Source organism: Mus pahari, chromosome 21 (assembly GCF_900095145.1).
Source record: "Mus pahari chromosome 21, PAHARI_EIJ_v1.1, whole genome shotgun sequence".
NCBI classification, from domain to species: domain Eukaryota; kingdom Metazoa; phylum Chordata; class Mammalia; order Rodentia; family Muridae; genus Mus; species Mus pahari.
The window spans coordinates 23,414,368-23,434,190 of record NC_034610.1 but is presented as its reverse complement, the minus strand read 5'-3'; the positions used below and the strand labels follow the sequence as shown (position 1 = coordinate 23,434,190).

General features: G+C 45.4%; 1 protein-coding gene across 6 annotated transcripts in view; it reads left to right on the top strand.

Annotated features, from left to right (window-relative positions):
* Fkbp5 (FKBP prolyl isomerase 5) overlaps positions 1 to 19,823 on the top strand; it is a 113,328-nt gene that overhangs the window by 72,341 nt on the left and 21,164 nt on the right. For all 6 annotated transcript variants that reach the window (XM_029532932.1, XM_021220969.2, XM_029532934.1 and 3 more), the window contains 2 exons: positions 8,792 to 8,934; positions 9,692 to 9,806. In XM_029532932.1, the coding sequence (XP_029388792.1) occupies positions 8,792 to 8,934; positions 9,692 to 9,806 (258 nt within the window). The remainder of the gene's footprint in view (positions 1 to 8,791; positions 8,935 to 9,691; positions 9,807 to 19,823) is intronic.

Below are 19,823 nucleotides of genomic sequence, written 5' to 3'. Positions count from 1 at the left end.
AAAAAAAAAAAAAAAAAAAAAAAAAGAGGACAATGTTCTCAGGGTTTGTTTAGGTTTGTTTCTGTTTTTATATTCCACAACAAACATGGCAAACATGGCCCATGGATCCCCAGGTGTCTTTGTGGTCCTTTTGGGACTATGGTGTCACTTCTTTCTGTAGCAGTGTAAAGGTGATGCCACTTTCACTTGCTGACGCTCACACTGGCAACCTAAAACCTGCAGAGGCACAAACTGCAGGGACCCTCGTGGGCGTCAGTGACAGTCGTCTCTGGAGCCCATTGTGTTGTCACTGCCTCTCCTGTTGGCTGTCATCTCAGTGCTTCTAAAGTCGGCACATTGTTATACACAGTGCGGCTGCAGGGAGGCTCTGGGGTCCTGAGCACGGCCCTTCCAGGGTCCCTCACCCTCAGGAAGCCTGCTGCACTTTCAGTTGGGAACTGAGCTAGCTCAGTGTTGCCGTGAGCACCATTCTTCTTGCAAAGGCAGACGATGACTGTTCAGACTTGCGAGGTCTTTCCTGAAGGAGGAGGAGATAAACCTGTCGCTTCAAGGAAAACACCCGACAGCCTTTGTTGCCATTGCAGCTTCAGGGGGAAAACCAGTTTTAAAATATTTATGGCTATCCCACGCTTAACAGCTTCCTGAGCTGTAGACTTCTCTGTGAGAGCTGTGGGTTCTAATGTGTGTGACTTGACTTCTGGACAGTGAGGTTCGCCTCTGTTAGAATATCTGCCTAACTCAGTTAGCCAGTATTTTCCCAGAGACCAGTGCAATACATACACTGTCAAGTGTGGACAAGCAGTCCATTCAGGCTAGACCAGTGCTGTCGAGCAATACAGTGTGAAAAACCCTTTGATGCAGATGACCTGCTGAACCTCTCGTCCACTTTTGATAGTCACCTAGGAATTCTGTGATGCTGCCCTCCTGCCGTTTCCCAGGTCCTTGTGAGTTTGTTCTTTCCTACATCTTCAGTCAGAAGCAAACATATAACTTCCTCTTGGCTTATATTAAGTCAAACAGATTTCACTTTTGTAAAATTAAAAATGACAGCTGAGGACTGACGGGTGGTGTTCTGTAGTTAGAGTGCTTCCCTGGCATCCACAGAGTGAGTTTGATCCTCAGGTGCAGTTTCTGTCTGTAATGCCAGCACTTGGCAGATTGGAGGCAGTGGGGTCAGAAGCACAGAGGTGTTCAGTTGACCATAGAACAGAGAAACATAAGCCAGCATAATGGCACACACCTATCGTCCCAGCAGTTGGGAGGTGTCCTAGTTAGGGTTTCTATTACTGTGATGAAACACCATGACCCAAGGCAAGTTGGGGAGGAAAAGGTTTATTTGGCTTACACTTCCACAGCACAGTTCATCATTGAAGGAAGTCAGGACAGGAACTCAAGTGGAACCAGCACCTGGAGGCAAGAGATGACACAGAGGCCATGGGAGGGGGCTGCTTACTGGCTTGCTCATCGTGGCTTGCTCAACCTGCTTTCTTATAGAACCCAGGACCACCAGCCCAGAGATGGCCCCACCCACAATGGTCCTTCCCAATTAACCACTAATTAAGACAATGCCTACAGCTAGATTTACACATGCATTTTCCCTGTTGAGCGCTCTCCTCAAGTTGATAAGTTGATATAAACTAGCCAGCACAGGAGTCAGAGGAGAGGGCCAAGTTCAAAGCTGTGCTGTACTTCACAGCAAGACACCATCTCAGGGAAAGAGAAAGAAATTAGCCAGGTCATTTAGATTTTATATTAATATTATAACAGTTGCTGCTTCATCAAAATAAAAAAATAGGAAGTAGTATAAATATTGTCTCTTGAGCTCTCTAGTCCCTTATAGTATTATGTCTCCTAAAGGAGTATGTAGAAATATTCCAAATAGAAGTTCCAGGCTAATTTTGGGATTCTAGTATGACTTCATTGTTTTGTTTTGTTTTCTTTTGTTTTAAGATATAGTCTTCTCTGTGTAGTCCTGCCTATCTTGGAACTCACGATGTAGAGTAAGCTGGCCTCGAATCAAAGAGATCTACCTGCCTCTGTCTCCTGAGTGCTGGGTCTAAAGATATGCAACACCACACCTGGCCTGATTTTAGTATTTTAAATAGGACTATTATGAGCCTGACTATAAAAACTTTATTGAAAAAACACACATACAATAGAGCACTGCCCCTCCCCCCTCCTGTGTGCCCACCACCCTCCCCCTGCTGTGTACCCACTGCCTTCCTGTACTGACTTGTAAACTCTGAGTTCATCCCCTATACTGTGAATGACTGCTCTTACTACCAACCACTGTGCAATGTTGGGTGAAGCTAACACACCACTGTGTACGTCAGCCCAGTATAGTGCACACCTGGGTGTTACTGTTATTACAGCAAAAGATTACTGGTGGCTTTAAACTCTTTACTGCAGTCACAGTAAAAAAACCATTGTAACTTCTTATGTCGTAACCCTCCTTACTGAGCAGTCATATAAACCTTTTGAAACAGTGCTTAGCCAGTCTTTTTTTTTTGGTCTGAGGAAGTTGGGAAAGAGAATCGGAATCAGTCTAAGACCTGGCTAACACAGTGGGCTGTGTCCCGGGGTAGAAGCAGAATAGTTTCCTCCTGTGCGTATGTCACTTCTGTTTGTGGTGCCGTTGTCCAAATTGATTTTTTTCTCTGAAGCACCCTTTCTTGATTGTGAAATACTAAATGAAACAGAGAAGTCCTTTCTTCAAGTAGCTGCCTATCTTCATCATTCTTGGAGTTAGAAAACTTCAGTGTCCAGTTTTCCTTTTCTAAGGATGTCTCCTGTCTCCCTTGCTGAAAATTACTGAGTATACAGCTTTTAAATATATGCTTACATGTAAAATCTGTTTCAGTCTGAGTCTGACAGCTTGAAAGTATTTTGTTTGTACCTGAGGAGGCAGAGGTACAGAGGGTCACAGTGTCCGCTCACTTGGGCACAGTGAGTCAGCCAGGACTCACACCCCAGGTTGTGTTCCTGAAGTTTCGTCATTCCCAAGGTGTGCAACAGTCTAGTCCAGGTCTAAAAACAGCCACAGCCCGAGCGCGCCTGCTCACACCAGCTACTTTTCTTTTTGCAGTGATGAATTGTCGTTTGTAGGATTTATAAACTCAGAATGCATGTTCTTGCTTGATGATATTGTGAAGTTAATGTGTACTTTAAAAGAAGTGTTATACTTTATAAATCTCATAATACTAAGCCTAAAAGACATTTTACATCACAGTTAATACACTTATTAAAAAGTACTGAAGCTTGGTGATGGTGGCTCACACCTTTAATCCTCCACTTGGGAGGCAGAGGCAGAGGCAGGTGGATTTCTGAGTTCGAGGCCAGCCTGGTCTAGAAAGTGAGTTCCAGGACAGCCAGGGCTACACAGAGAAACCCTGTCTCCAAAGAAACACAAAAGAAATATTAGAGCTGGAGAAACAGCTCAGCAGTTAAGAGCACGGGCTGCTTCCCTCAGGACCCCAGTTTCAATCCCCAGCAACCACCAAGCAGGCAAAACACTGATGCACATAAAATAAGAATAAATAAATCAAAAAAAGAGAAAAAGGAATTTAAATACAAGAGTCAGCTATGATCCAGCAGTCCACTTCTGGATGATGATCAAAAAGAACTGTGTCAAGGGTCTCATGTTTATACACATACTCCCAGCAAGTGTTAGCCACCGTGATCCAAAGGTGAAGCAACTCAAGTGTCCTTCAGCACCTGACTGAAACAAAATGTGATATGGCCACATGGTGGGTTATTACGCAAGTCTCCCCTCACACTCCTCTTTGGTTTTTGAAATATGTTTCTCTGTGTAGCCCTGGCTGTCCTGGAACTCACTCTGTAAACCAGGCGAGCCTCAAACTCACAGATCCTCCTGCTTCTGCCTCCCAAGTATTGGGATTAAAGGAGTGTGGCACCACACGGACCATATTACTCTGTCTTAAAGGAGAGGGAAAGTCTGGCACATGCTACATCAGTGATGAACCCCAAAGACATCCTACTGAATGAAATAATCCAACCCAAAAATGAAAGCTGTATGTCTCTACTTGTATTTCGTGTCTGTAGAAAAAAAAAAAAATCTTTGCTGGTGGCTGAGAGGAGGAGGAAATAAGGTGTGTAATCAGATTTAAAGTTTCAGATGGGTAAAACCAGAGTGTTCAGGAGATAGGTCGCACAGCACATAGTCATATCAAGTGTACACTGAAAAATGCTTAAGATGATAAACTTTGTTTAGCCACAGCAAAACATGTTTGAAGTCAGAGGAGTTACACAGTAAACAATCACTAGTCAGTTATTAATAAAGTAGTTTTCATTATCAAGGGAAGTGTTAGAATATTAAATATGTTTATAAATAATATGATTTTTAAAGTATTGTGTGGGTTTTTTTAACCAGAAAATGTATATATCACTACAGAAGAAAGGAAAAAATATAGTACATTGCTCTTAACCTGGGCTAGTGTACATTTCACTTACATATTTACCTGTGTGTGTTGTGCAGATGTATGTTATGTTTGTAGGCATGCATGTGGAGATCCGCCTTAGGAGCTGTCCATGCTGCTTTTGAAGAAGTACCTCCCTTTGGGCCTAGGACTTCCCCACTCAGCGCCACTGGCTGTCCCGAGCCTTGGGATCCGCCTCTCTCTGCTTCCCAGTGCTGGCCTTAGCAGCACTGCCACTGGGCCTGGCTTCTACATGGAGCTGGGACTCTAACTCAGGGCTTTACACTTGACCCACTGACCTGGTTCCCAACATTGCCTTTAAACTCAGATTGCCTGTGTCTTTGTAGGTACAAGAAGTATGAATATATATTCTTTGATACTTTGTTATAAAAGGAATAGAACTAAAATTGAAACATTGTGTTTGAGGTAGTAAAATTGAGGCCCAGATCAAATGTAGGACTCAATTTTTTAAACATTTATTTTGGAATATTCTGTCTGAAAGATAAAGATCCTGAAGATGAAGGCTCTTTGCAACATTGATGCTTGTAGCCCACTGGTCCTCCTTCTGGGGACCAGACCTACAGGAGTGCGGCCACGGTGTTTTACCAGCTCCTGACTAGCTTTTGCTCTAGTTTTGTTTGCAGATAGCCTGAGTGATACAACTAGTTCCCATGAGCTGAGCAGTGTTCCACACACTGTGCCCATGAGTACCCTGGGCATTGGCTCTCTCCAGCCGCAGACTGCCAGAAGGACACTACAGTTGAACAATCTAGGTTCCACCCCTTCTAGAAAGGATGCACATAGTGGGCAGTACAGGGTTGGAGAATGCATGTCAGAAAGGATGTTGGGGTGTGTGTCAGAAAGGATGGTGGGTACGTGTCAGGATGTTGGGGTATGTGTCAGAAAGGATGGAGGATACGTGTCAGGATGGTGGGGTATGTGGCAGAAAGAATTGTTGGTAGTGTTGTGGGCTCTCGTGTGGTCTGGGAGAGTTCTGAAGAAGCAGAAGTTTGCTCTGGAGTAGAAAGGATAAATTGGGTAATCCTGTGCTGGAGAATGAAGACTTGTGCCTAGGGCAGAGTGAGACGAGATTAACCTATGGTGAGGTGCAACAGTTGCCCCGAGCAGCCAGGAGAGGGGGCTCTTTGATATTTTGTAGGTTGCACAGTAACCATATCTTTTATCCAAGCTTAGATGAAAATTTGAAGTGTTCTTGTTTTGTCTGAGTTTCTGATGGTTATGCGGTGACCTTGTCTGCTGTTGGTGTTTTATAAGCTTGACTGTGTGTAGTGAGAGACTGGTGCGGCCTTGCTCCGAGCCCAGGCTCACCCCAGACAACAGAGCCTGCAGCGAGTGTCAGCACCTGGCCATGGCCAAGGACTACACTTTATTTCTCTTAGGAAGAGCCTTTAACCTAACTACCCATGTATACTTTTTCCAAGTATTTTGTTTCAGTAGACTTAGAAAACATCAAGATTAATGCTAAAGCCGGGCGTGGTGGCGCACGCCTTTAATCCCAGCACAACGGAGGCAGTGGCATGCAGATTTCTGAGTTCAAGGACAGCCTGGTCTACAAAGTGAGTTCCAGGACAGCCAGGGCTACACAGAGAAACCCTGTCTTGAAAAACAAACAAACAAACAAAGACAGATGAATGGTCAAAAGGAAGAGGGGCTGCCCGTGAGAGGCTTGTAGGGCGCTCATGCAGACCTGCTACAAGCAGTGCTGAAAGGGCTTGAGATGCCATTGACTTGGAGGTGGATGAACAGTTAAGTAAGTGGCTTTCAGAGCATGCCACCAGGAGAGCCTGCATATTGTTCGGATCTTGTTCCACGTTAAAGGAGTTTTTCTGTAACCAGGATTGACCATACTCACAGACAGAGCCTTGGCCACTAACATACTATGAATTAATAAGCTGGCCATATTTTACATTTTAAGATGAGGTATGTATATGTTGATGTATATGTTGTTTTGCATGGTTCCTCGCTTTTCAGTTTAAATTAATGTACCAGCCAGACCTGATCCTATTAGCTCCAGGCTTTCACTATTCAAAGAACGTTAGACACACGCTTGTTCGCTGAACTTCGATGGTAGCACAGGGAAGCAGCGACCTGGACAGAGCTGGAATGCTGTGGCTAATAAAGGGCATGTGTCAGACAAAGTCAAGAAGGGGCTTTTATAACATGAACTATGTTGAGAAGCTACAGAGCCAAAGAATGAATCATCTCAGTTCTAAGAATAGTCATGTAAAAATTTAAAATATAACAAACAAAAATTATGTGTATAATTTAAAGGAAGCTAACCAGGGAATTAAGTCCCCTTGGTTGCAGGGGCGGAAGTTCTCAGGCGGTGCCTGCGGCTCGGGGGTTCGTGGTGTTGCTTTTCAGAAGTTTGGCCGGGGAAATGGTGAGGTGTCCCCACCTATGATTCCAGTACCAGCGAGGGACAGGTGAGAGCAAAGGACAAGGTGGTCAGGGTAGCCTTGGTGACAGAGGGGTTGGAGGTCAGCCTTGGGGCACATAAGATTATCTCAATAAGGACAACAGTAACAATGCCAGGCCCTTCTGTGGCAACACTTGTGCACTGCAGGTTCCTGTAAGGGACAAGAGAAGGGGGCACTTTTATATTACAGTTTCATTTCCTACCAGTTCTTACGGCTGTCACAGGCACACACACAATAAGTAAAGTAGTCCATTTTAAAAGGTCAGATAGATGGGGCTGGTAAGGTGGCTCGGTGACCTCAGCATGACCCCTGGAGCCATGTGAAGATGGAAGGAGAAACCAACTTTACCATGTTGTCTTCTGACCTCCACATGTGCACCAGGGCACAGGCACACGTCATACACAGGCCGTACATTCATCACACATGCACACCAGAAGGAGTGAGACAAAGGAACACTGGCTCATTTCCTAAGAAGCTGAGGTAGAAGATTGCAAGTTGAGACGAGCTGGACTGTGTAATAAGACCTTGTCTCCAAAGGCCAGACGAGAGGGAGGGATCTGTGGTGGTGACGGTGAGGGCAGCAGCTTTTCTTTATTCTGAGTGTGTATACTCTGTGCCATGCATTTGGGATGGGGGCTGTTAGTATGTTGTCTAGGTCAGGAACTTTGAACCCCTACACTGCATGTCCTCCCTTTAGTAATCAAGAAAGAAAGTGAAGCTATTAAATAAAAAGGAGTTTAGAATTGAACGATTATACACTGCCATTTATTGGGGTGTCGGTTTGTATTGTTTTGTTTAGGTTTTTCAAGACAGTCTCACTATGTAGTCCTGGCTGTCTTGGCACCCTCTATGTGGACCAGGCTGGCCTTGATCTACCCACCTCTGCCTCCCAAGTGCTGGGATTAAAGGTGTGCACCACCACGCCCAGCTTTCCAGTCTTAACAATAAGCATGTACTATGTAAAATTAGAACTAAATGAGCTGGTGTTAAGTTATGTAACAGACTAAGCTACTGTCCCAAATAGCACATGTGTTTTCTCTCCTGCTTTCATATAGACAGAGTCCCTTGGTCCTAAGGTAGCAGGTCCAGTCCACTTCCTCTGAGCTCCGCTACTTATCTGGTCCTACTTGGACACGGATTTGTTTGGGTGGAGGTCAGAGAACAACCTTACAGCAGTCAGTTTCCCCTCCTAGCTTTTGAGTCCCAGGAGTGAAAATCCGCTCAGCAAGCTCATCAGCAGGCAGCTTCGCCTGCTCAGCTGTGGCCCGCGTGTCTGAGGGGTTGATTGACATGGTACCTCAAGTGTGTTTTGGTGGTGGTGCTAAAATCCCTATCGTTTCCCAAAGGGTTCGAGACTGCTTGCAATGAGACGTCGCTTTTGTTTTGTTCTGTTTTAATTCTTTTAATTTTATGATCATTGGTATTTGGCCTGCATGTATGTCTGTGTGGGGGCCTCTGATCCCCTGGGACTGAAGTTACAGACAGCTGTGAACTGCCATGTGGTTGCTAGGAATTGAACCTGGGTCCTCGGGAAGAGTGGCCATGCTCTCCACCGCTGAGCCATGTCTCCAGCCCCTAAATGAGACACAGTTCATGCTGCACATGATAGTACTTGCATGGTGCACACGCCTGTCTCTTCCAGGAGTCCTGGACACAGACACCAGCTGGCAGAATTCGGAGTTCTCGGCCACCTTGTGCTGCATTATGAGGCTGTCTTAACTTTCAGAACAAAGGCTTGTGATACTGACACTGAGCAGGATGCGTGAAGCCGTGAAGCCGAGTTTCTTGAGTTGGCAAGAAAGGGACTTCCCAATGTTACAGTTCTTAGGGTTTGGCAGGCCTGGGGTAGGTTTGAAGGTTTTCTTTGACAGATTTGGTTTTTATTTTTGTTTTTGTTTTCTTGCTTTCTCTTAGGTCAGGTTATCAAAGCCTGGGACATTGGGGTGTCTACAATGAAGAAAGGCGAGATCTGCCATTTATTATGTAAACCAGAATATGCTTATGGCTCGGCTGGCCACCTCCAAAAAATTCCCTCGAACGCAACTCTCTTTTTTGAGGCAAGTATGTGTATTGCTGTGCATGTGCGGCCGTGAAATGGAGCTGAGCTGGCCGCTGGGAGCCTGCTCCAGCTTATTTATTTTGGAGCTTGGCTTCTTGAATTGTTTCCCACACATCCAGGGGATGTGCCAGTGCTTTCTTAGAAATGTGTCTGGCACAAAGTGGGCATAGCCAAACAAACAAAAGTCGCAGATGTGGAAGTAAAAGTTCTGGTCAGTAGAGGAAGTAAGACATATGCACACTGACAGGCCGGAAATAGTGGTGGGAGTGTTAAGCTGTGAAGGTTTCCAACTGTCTCCTCATATCCGTCAGGAGCCGGTGAGTCGTGGTACATTGTTTACTGCGTTGAATTAATTACACATAATTGGCCAAACTGGATCTTTATCTAACATGGTGAAAGCACTCCTCAAGTCAGTTGAAGGCCAATTTCTTAAATCTTAAGGTGGCAAGGTCACAAATCTGGGGTGGGAAGCGGGTGTCCTCAGAGTCAGCCCGGACTGCTCTGCGCCAGCACCTTGTCCTCCTGGCCTTTTGCCCACAAGTCAGTTGTCCTACTATTTCCTGTCTGTCTGTGCACGGCAGCCCCACAGGATGCAGTCCTAGACGGTGTCATTACACGGAGTTCCTTCCAAGTACTGCAGAGTACGTGATTCTCATGCCCCACGTTACGCTTATCGAAGCTGTATGGATAAACATGTAGCTAAAGTTTTATAAAATAACTGTTTGGTAAACTGGCTTTCATCTTCTCCACTCTAGATTGAGCTCCTTGATTTCAAAGGTGAGGACTTATTTGAAGATTCAGGCGTTATCCGTAGAATCAAACGGAAAGGCGAGGGATACTCAAACCCAAACGAAGGAGCAACAGTAAAAAGTGAGTAGTGAGTGCCGCCCGGAGCCAGGCCTCCCTGAGGAAGGAGCCAGGCTTTCTAAGAGAAAAAGCCACTCACCTGTATGCAAGAAGAAGAAAACCTATCTAAAACAACGAGAGTGGTTTTCTTGATTTTAGAATGTATATAATATTTAACCAATATTTTATTACACAAGTATAACAAAATTAGTTTGGGTTTAGTTATTTTCTTATTGCAAACAGTTACAAATATAGCAGTTGCAGTGTTATAGGTAACGTGTCATTCAGAATTTATTCTAAACAAAGAGGATCTCAGATAGGAGCAGAAAATTGGGGTCTAAGGCTGCCTCTGGGCCTCCCCTGCACCCTTACTTCTTCCTAGACTGAGGCTGTGCTGGTTTCAAAGGCTCTGCCAGCCCCAAAACCCACATTGGGAGTCGTGCTTATGAACGTTGAAAGGGCTAGAGACATCTGTGACACGGCCACTTAAAAGCTTACTCAGAACATGTTTTCATCTTTTATTATGATAAATTCAAATCTGTACACCAGGGTTTTCCTGTGCTACGGGAACTCCTCCAGAGTCAGTGATTCATAACAACTTGCTATGATCTAATTTCTGAGACAGGGCATTTGTGGAGACCAGGAAGTTAATAGGACCACCCCGTCCCACTCTCGGTACCATGCTAACTTCTTTTCTAGTCTGCATTCAAATTCAGAACCTGGAGCTCCATTTAGCCCTCATGGCTTTATTCTGTTCCAATGAATTAGTCTCCCATCTTTGTTTCCCGCAACTTTGACACTTTCAAAGACAACTTTCCATTTGCTAGAGAGTCCCATAGTTTAGGTTTGTCTCTAGCCCGCAGGGACTAGATTGGGCTTTTAGAAAATGCCCTGTGCGTGGTGCTATGCCCTCTTTAGTTCATCATTATCACCACCACCACCATCATCACCACCATCATCACCATCCCCGTCAAGAGGCACGTGGTGACTTGGCACTGGTGACTGCAGGGCTAGGGTAGAGCCTCCCGTGTTTCTCTTTTGTCACGTTATTCTTTGTTGTGAGTGCTGAGTGCTTCAGAAACGGAATGCTGGGAAGCCCCCGGCCTCTCCACGGCGTCCACACTGCACACACTGGTGAGGCTTCTGGACAGCAGTTACCACTGTGCTGAGTGATTGATGGTAACTGTTTTCATTTTACATCCATCAGTTGGAATTCCACTGCACGGAAGATCTGTCTCTCTTCCCTATGTTGATTCAGCCTTTTACTTTGTCACCAAGCACCTGGGGAATTGTCCCCCCTCCAATAAGATGCTTTCCCTTGCTGCTCAGAATGCCCCAGTGTTGACTGGCGGGAACGCTTCCTTCCTGGGGCTCACCACATTGCTGCCGGTGCTTGTTTTTTGTGAAGAGCATCCTTAACTGTTTTTGCTTTGTCTTCCTCACTTTATGGTGCTGTGAGATGTTCTGGGATCATGCATCAGAAACAAGCTCTGTTTCCTCCCACTGGAAAATAGCATCTAGAAACAGTGTTGCATGCTTGTGGGGGGGGGGGACTTCATGTTCCTGGAGCATCTTAGTAGACAGCTCGGTAGGACGCTTCCAAAGTATGGACAAGCCTCTGCATCTGCATGGACCTCTGTGTCAGAGACATTTGTATTTAAAGGTTTATTTATTATATGTAAGTACACTGTAGCTGTCCTCAGACACTCCAGAAGAGGGCGTCAGCTCTCATTACAGATGCTTGTGAGCCACCATGTGGTTGCTGGGAATTGAACTCAGAACCTTCAGAAGAGCAGTCAGTGCTCTTACCCTCTGAGCCCATCTCACCAGCCCCACATTTGTATTTAGATCGTGAGTACAAGGCATAGCAGGTAAGGGCACTGCTTGCTTTCCCAGAAGGCATAGGTTCAGTTCTCAGCGTGTACATGGCAGCCCACAATTGTCTATAACTCCAGTCCCAGGGAATCTCAAGCCCTGTTCTGGCCTCTGAGGGCAACAGGCACACATGTGGTCCACAAACATATACGCAAGCAAACCACCCATGCACGTAACAACTTCTTAAAAGCCGTGAGTACACACAGTGCCGTTCAGCACCACAAGTTTGTTCTCCTTCCCTCATCCGGAACTTCTCTTTCCCATACAGCCACAGTGTGTTTATGTGTGCAGTCCTAGACTGCATCAGCCACACATTCTGGTAAACACCTGAGAGTGTCTGGGTACAGTGGATGCTAAGACATGGGGTACATAGGGACTTTGGAGGTCTTAGTCTCAACTATTGAATCTTTCAGTTACTGCCTAATTTACATCTTCAGACAACTTTAACACCCTTGTATCTAGTTTTCTTGTGTGTAAATGGGGCTGACTTTTCCTGTTTGAGTTGTGATAGTTGTGGCACAGGCAGGGTTCCCTCTTACATAGTGGGCTTTCCCTCTAACCCTCTCTGCTGTGTTTACATAACTTGTTTTGCTTCCTTTACCTGGATCTAAGGAAGGAGTTCTTGGCTCTTCATTTCCTACACCTAATCCTTGGTTAATTTGTCTCTAGTGACAGTCTTCATTTTGATTTCATATTATCTTAATAGTGGTAGGCTTTGTTCTGAGTGAGTGGGCTACATGGAAGGCCTGTTACATCATAATCTTCTGGGCTGCTTTTACGTTTGTGAAAATTATTTTTTCTCAAAACAGTGTGTTATTTACTCTTATCAAAATTCTCACTCTTACAAATCAGTCATGGGTTCTCCTGAGCTTTTTCTTGCCAGATAAAATGGCTGCCTTGTCCTTTGTATTTCAGTGTTGTCCTTTTTCCACCGAATAGAGAATCAGCGTGTGCTATGGGTTAGGGTTAGGGTGATTATGGGTGAGTGCGATGACTGACACTTTAGTCATCACACTTGAGCGTAGGTGCATTGGGTGCATTGCAGCTTGAAAGCTTTGCTGTCGTGGACAGTCCTATTGCACTGAAGTAGGGCTCTGAGTAGCCCCCATCCCTCTGGTACAAACTTGTATTTTGGGTTTCAGCTTGTTAGTGTTGGTGATGGGAACTGACTATGGGAGCACAGGCTCATGGGCTCCTTTGCCCCAGGCTTTCTGCTCCATGTGAATGTAGCTGCAGGGCACGGTGCAGCTCCAACTGTAATCTCCAGGTTCCTGTTCTAGGGATTTCCTTTCCCTCTCACCTCCTAACCCGATACAGTGGTATAGGTAGAGAAGGGAGGGATTTACTCTGTAAAAAGAGAAGGTCGTGGTGGTACACACCTTGGAACCTAGCACTCTAGAGGCAGTGGTAGGAGGACCTCTGTGAGTTCAAGGCCAGCCTGGTCTACTAGCGAGTTCCAGGGTAGCTAGAGCTACATAGTGAGACCCTGTCTCAAAAAATACAAAGAGACAAACAGAGAGAGATGGATTAGAAACATGAGCTTATGAAATATATAAAGTAGATGGGCTTGGACTGACGGAAACTGGATTCTGTAAATCCAACCCAAAGCAGGTGTTGAGAAGACCTCTGTAGAGGTACATACCGTTCTTCTCAACCAGCTTTGGCAGAACTCCAAGATCACAGTCAGCTGGTGCAAGGGAGCCACAACAGGCTCTGGGGCAATCATCAGGCCTGCTATAAAGCAATATGGGGCAGCCAGCCGCACCAGGAAGCCTCTACTGCAGGAACTCTCAGCCTTGGCTAGTGAGAACGATTTCAGTGCCCAAGCCTCCAACCCATTAAATACGTCTCAGAGGAGAGACTGGCAGAGGCAAAAATTTTTAACTCCCCAGTGACTCTAGTGTGCAGCCAAGGTCTGGAAATGGACTGCCTGAGGGTCTATCTCACTGAGATCTCTGCTCAAAAGCTGAAGCCTAGTTCTAGAGTGCAGCAGGGAGCCTCAGAGGCTGCAGGAGTCAGGGGTGGACTGCAGAGCAGAGGGGTATGCAATGTCTTGGAAATTCTTAATTTTGTGCTGGGCATGGCAGCACCCCACAACAGTTATGTTGTGAAGGGTTCTTTCTCCAAAAGGAATCTTTTCCATACATCAACAGTAAGGCAGGGCATTCCCAACCTTGTATGTATAGCTGCCTAATAATACATAAGGAATCTTCACCTATATCCTTCACAATCACCCTATTAGGAACAGACTGTCATGTGGCCTGCTTAGATATCAGTGACAGGTAGCTGCAGTCATTTGAACATCTTTAGGTGTATGTGTGCAGATGGCGAGCGAGCATTGGTCAGCAAGTATGAGAAGGTGTAAGGGAGATGAACAGAAAACACAGAAGTAGTTTAAGAGACTATTCAGAACTAACAAAACCAAAACCCATCTACACTTCTGAAAATGGGGAGGATAAGGAAGTCTGGAAATTGATGTTCATTAACATTGAACCTCCAGAGCAAGAGCAGAGGAGTGTGTGGACAGGTCCTCTAATACAGACTGGTGATCTGAGCAGTAGGCAAGGGAGCAAGGCAAGAAGTGGGGATGGGGAAGAATAAGGAAGGAGGAGAATAAGGCTTCATCTCATCAGTCACAGACAGAAAGTATGCAGAGTAGAAAAGTGGGTTAAGACTTAGAAAGGGCAGGTGACAGTGACAAGCAGGAAGAAGTTATATTCTGATGAAATTGCTAAATTCTTATAAAATAAGTAGAATTTGCTAGAAAAATATCCAGGCCAGCAAAAGAACACTTGAGGGCTGGAGCCCAATGCCTGACACCCATGTTGGGTGACACACAACCACAACTCCAGTTGCAGGACATCTGATGCCCTCTTAGGCCCCTAAGGCATCTATACACGTGTGCACATACACTGACTACACACACGGTCTTTGTTTAAAGCTGACTTGGAGTGGTGTGGTAGAACAGGGGAAGGAGACCCTTGGAGTTCATTGTCCATCCAGTCTAGTCAAATGAATAAATTTTAGGTCCTGTGACAGACCCTGTTTTAAAAAAATAAGGTAGATCCTAACATAGTGGCACCCGTCTTTAATGCCAGCACTTGGGAGGCAGAGGCAGGTGGAGCTCTGTGAGTTTGAGGCCAGCCTGGTCTACAGAGTTCCAGGGACAGCCAGGGCTACCCAGTGAGACCCTGTCTCATAAACAAAGTTGGAGAACCACTGAGGAAAATACCCAGCATCAACCACCTGCCTTCACATGGCATGCATGCATGAATGAATGGATGGATGAATGGATGGATAGATGAATGAATGCGTGGATGAATGAATGCGTGGATGAATGAATGACAGCTGCCAAAGGCACCAGGATTCAAGAATGTCAACATGGTAAGGCTATTTGTTTCTTGTACATGAAGTAAGAAAAACATCTGAAATTGAAAATAGAGTAAAGGTTTCATGTATGTTCATGCTAATGTCTGAGTGAGCTGTGGTCTGTTGCTCACATGCCTTTCAAATATTGAGTGATGGCTAGCAAATGACCACAGGAAGAAACCACGGGGTTTTCTTTGCTTTTTTTTTTTTTTTTTTTTTTTTTTTTTTTTTTTTTTTTTTTTTTTTTTTTTTTTTTTTTTTTTTTNTTTTTTGGTTTTTTGAGACAGGGTTTCTCTGTATAGCCCTGGCTGTCCTGGAACTCACTTTGTAGACCAGGCTGGCCTCGAACTCAGAAATCTGCCTGACTCTGCCTCCCGAGTGCTGGGATTAAAGGCGTACGCCACCACGCCCGGCGTTTTCTTTGCTTTTTAACTTAGGTTTGGTTTGTTTTGTTTTAAGACAGGGTTCCTCTGTATAGCCCTGGCCATCCTGGAAGTCACTCTGTAGACCAGTTGTCCTCAAACTCACAGAGATCCCTCCGCCTCCGCCTCCGCCTCCGCCTCCGCCTCCGCCTCCACCTCCACCTCCTGAACACTGGGATTAAAGGTGTGTGCCACCATTGCCCAGCAAAAATCACAGGTTTTTAAAACTATTTCATTGTGTCTCAGAAAATAGCAGCATATTCTTTGCATGTGTTTTAGAGGTAGATAGCTCCTTTTTCTAGAAAGTATCTCCAGGTCTTCAAGTGGAGTGAAATCATGATAGAAAATAGTCTTTTTTTTTTTTTTTTAAGAAAGAAAGCAAAACAAAATAAATAAACAACAACAACAACAAAAACCCAAGCTACTAATGAATTGTTCATTTTAGGATTTTGTACAGGATAAAAGTTGTGGGTTAGTGCTGAAATGACAGCCTCCTGGAGCCTGTTAAAATCAGAGTATAAAAGCCAGTGTGGTAGTGCACAGATTTAGGCCCAGCACTTGGAAGCAGAAGCTGCTGGATCGCAAGTTTGAAGCTAACCTGGTTTATAGAGGGCATTCCAGGACAGCAAGGACTATACAGAGAAACCCTGTCTCGAAAAACCAAAAGTAAGTAAATAAATAAGTAAATAAGGATGTTGACTGATAGATTCAGAAAGGAAAAATCCTATAAATTGGTGTAAATTGCCACTGTTTCCTTAAAAGCTCTGTTTTCTGATTAGTCATTAAGTAAATGCTTATTTAGGGGTCCTGAGCTGTGTGCTAAGTGTTGTGGCATACAAATGCAGTGCGGAGCTCTGGGCTGGCCTGCTGGGACTCTTCCTTGTACTTGACAACGGTGTGGGACAAAAGTGCATTCTTACAGGGACCCTAAAGTGTTCCATGGAGGGCACCTCCCTACTAAGTGAGGAGTAGCCCTGTATGTTGTTCCCTGAGCTCATCTCCACACCCACACGGAATGCACTGCTCGCCTGTGAACAGATGAATGAATACCACCCTGTTCAAGTGCTTTAATGTAGTGCCTGGCTTCTTTTTTCTCTTTTACAATTTTTTTTTTTTTTAAAAATTTGGTTGTATGCTTATGCATGTTTTACCTGTGTGTATGTCTGTGTACCATATGTTTGACTGGGACCTGAGGAGGACAGAAGAGGGCATCCTATCCTCTGGAACTGGAGTGATGGGTAGTTGTGAGCCACTTGTAGCTGCTAGGAATTGAACCCAGGCCCTCTCTACAAGAGCAACAAGTGCTAACAGCCAACAGCCAAGCCATCTGTCCAGCCCCTTTGTTTTCTTCAGAAACAAGGTCTCTTGTCACTAAGGCTGGCCTTGAAATACTGGTCCTCTTGCCTCTCTGCTTCTTGAGTTGAGTGATAATCCCCCAAAGTGCCCGTGCCACTATGCCCACTCTAAGTTCTTAGGTACTTACTTCGTGTGGATCTGAGACTCATACTCAGCACTCAGCACTCCCTGTTGTTGTCGACGTTCTTGAGAGCAGGCCTCACCAGGTGGCTCACAGCCTCCAACTCTATGAAGCCCTCGCTGCTCTCAAACCACCTGGGATCCTCTTGCCTCTGCCTGCCAGATGCCACTACACTTGGCTTTGGAATGCTTCGCTTATGCTAGCAGTTTCAGGCTAGCCAGGGTCATCTCATCAAAGATGGAGAGACCAAGTACCCCACAGGCAGAGTTGTTAGGTGGCAGAATGACACTGGCTAGTGTCAGGTGTGCTCAAACCCTCTGCTGTTGTAAAAGGAAGAGCAGTAAGATCATAAAAGCCATTCCAGTAGTCAGGGGCCAAGCCTGCCCTGGGCTAGGGTCTGGCTCGCAGGTCCCAAGCAGGAAGGGAGGCTGTATGAGGGAATCTGAGTACCGTGCCTGATAGGAACGATGTCCTTGTGGTCAGTGGTTAATGTACCTCGCTGCTTTAGAAAAGCCTCTGCTAACCTTCTCGGGGCTTAATAACATCCACTCTCCTGGACCAGTGTGATTGACTGGTCATAGCCTGGTTTCTTCTGGTAGTAATGCTATTACAACACTGCCGTTCAGATCCCATGACCCAGTCATTGTGTGGGGACGAGTGCAAAGCTATCAGACACCAGCTACTATAATTAGAAAAGGGAAAGCAGACACTCACCCAGCTCACGTCTTAGGCTGGGGCAGTTACAGCACTTTTTGAAAAAGTTGCAGCCTCTTCCTCAGTTTTGCTTCCTGAAATACAAGCTGTACAGTTTTGGGGTTCTCACATTCCAGTTTTTGTTACTGCTGTGCACTCCCCACCCCACCCCCATTTTAATCGGAGAACAAATTGCTGTCAGCACACCGAGTTCATGTGCCAGCCGCTCAGAACAGGGTGTTCTGTGCTCTTCAAAACAGAATTGCTCTAGGGCAGTAAGAGAACAATAAGTCAGAGCTTCAGTTTAAGTGATGTTCTGCAGGGACCAGACTCACTTGATGTGGTTACACTCTGGATTGCGCAGCTGAACTTGGGTAATTTGGTTTGGTTTGACTTTGGGGGTTTGTTGGAGTACCCCCCTTGCAGGTTACATAGACTTTTAAGTCAAGAGAAAATATTGCCACTTTTAAACTTGTTTGTTTCTCTTTACCAAAAAAAAAAAAAAAAAATCCCTAAATAAAAGCCTCCTGTGTGCACTCCTGCTCATTTAGAGAGAGAGCACTGTAGAATATTTACTTCCTGTAACTCGTGCTGGATGAGGTTAGCAACAGACCTCCTGAGCCCTAGAGGCTGAGCTCCCGATGAGTCACGGTGGCTTGTATTAAATATTTATGAAATGAGTATTTCTGCTATGGAATACAGAGTCAAAAGCACCCACAGGTCTTCCAGAGACAGAGCAGAGGAAGTGGGATGCCTAGGAACTGGGTGCCTCCGCATACATGAGCTCAGAGCAAGTCCTTACTGTGCAGAGGCCTGCCAGGGCCCTGGTGCTCCGAGCTCTTGTCAGCAACCTTGCAGGACTTGTCACACCAGTGTTCAGAAGCCAAACAATCCAGCCTGTGGTAGCCTTTCTCCATGTGCACGGAGACAATCACGGGCTGTGTTTACCAGCTCTGACCCTTCATTTCTCCTGACTTAACATTCCTTCATGTCCTGAAATGATGTATGCATGTATGTATGTGTGAGGAGAAGTGGTGTCTGCATGTATGTGTGAGGAGAAGCATATCGGGGATGTCACCTAAGATTTCTAATTTGTATTATTATGTATGTAAGTGTGCACGTAGAGTGAGAGGAAATGATTCTCCTCTTCTACCACTGAGGCCCAGGTAATAAGATTGGGACATCAGGTGGAGGCAGGCAACCTTGGGCTAACTGCTGATCTTCCAGACACAACTGGACAACTTAAAAAAAATCCATGTAACTCCAGGTTCTAGGGATCTGATACCCTCTTCTGACCTCTGTGGACACCTGTACATACATAGCATATAGTCAAACACACACATACATAAATTAATAAAACCTTTTTTTTCTTTTTAGATTTTATGTGTATACCTTTTTTTGTCTGAATGTATCCATGCAGTGCCCATGGAAGCCCAAAGAGGGCATTAGACCCCAGGAGCTGGAGGCACAGCCAGTCATTACAGTTATGGCTTCCATACAGATGCTAGGAATGGAAGCCCAGGTCTGTGGCAAGAGCAGCAGGCTCTCCCCCCACTGAGTTGTCTCCAGCCCCAGCATTTGCCTTCCTGCTCTGCCTTCGTCACATCCTGACTTTCTGGTTACTTTTTGCTTTCTTCTGACATTCATCTTTCCTGCACACAGCGATGCTTAGCACACGGAAAGAGAATATCTGAAATTATTTACAAACTGTGGGATTCTCACTTAAGTCTTTGGGTTTTGTTTGTTTGTTTGTTTGTTTAAGATTTATTTATGGGGCTGGTGAGATGGCTCAGTGGGTAAGAGCACCCGACTGCTCTTCCGAAGGTCTGGAGTTCAAATCCCAACAACCACATGGTGGCTCACAACCATCCGTAACAAGATCTGACTCCTTCTTCTGGAGTGTCTGAAGACAGCTACAGTGTTAAGCACTGACTGCTCTTAACTGCTGAGCCATCTCTCCAGCCCCCTGTTGTGGATAGGGGCTAATTATATTTGATAATTCCATTCTCCTGTGAGTGGTTGCTAACAAGGAATGAGTCAGCACTCAGGTGATTTCCTGTAAACCTGCTTCCCACCTTAATTTGTAAAATAAAGGAGAGCTGATGATTGGGCAGGTAAAAGGGAAGGTGGAGAGGAAGGTGAGAAGAGAAGGAGGAGAAAATGGAAGAGGGAGAGGATGCAGAGGAGGAGAAAGAAGAAAAGCAG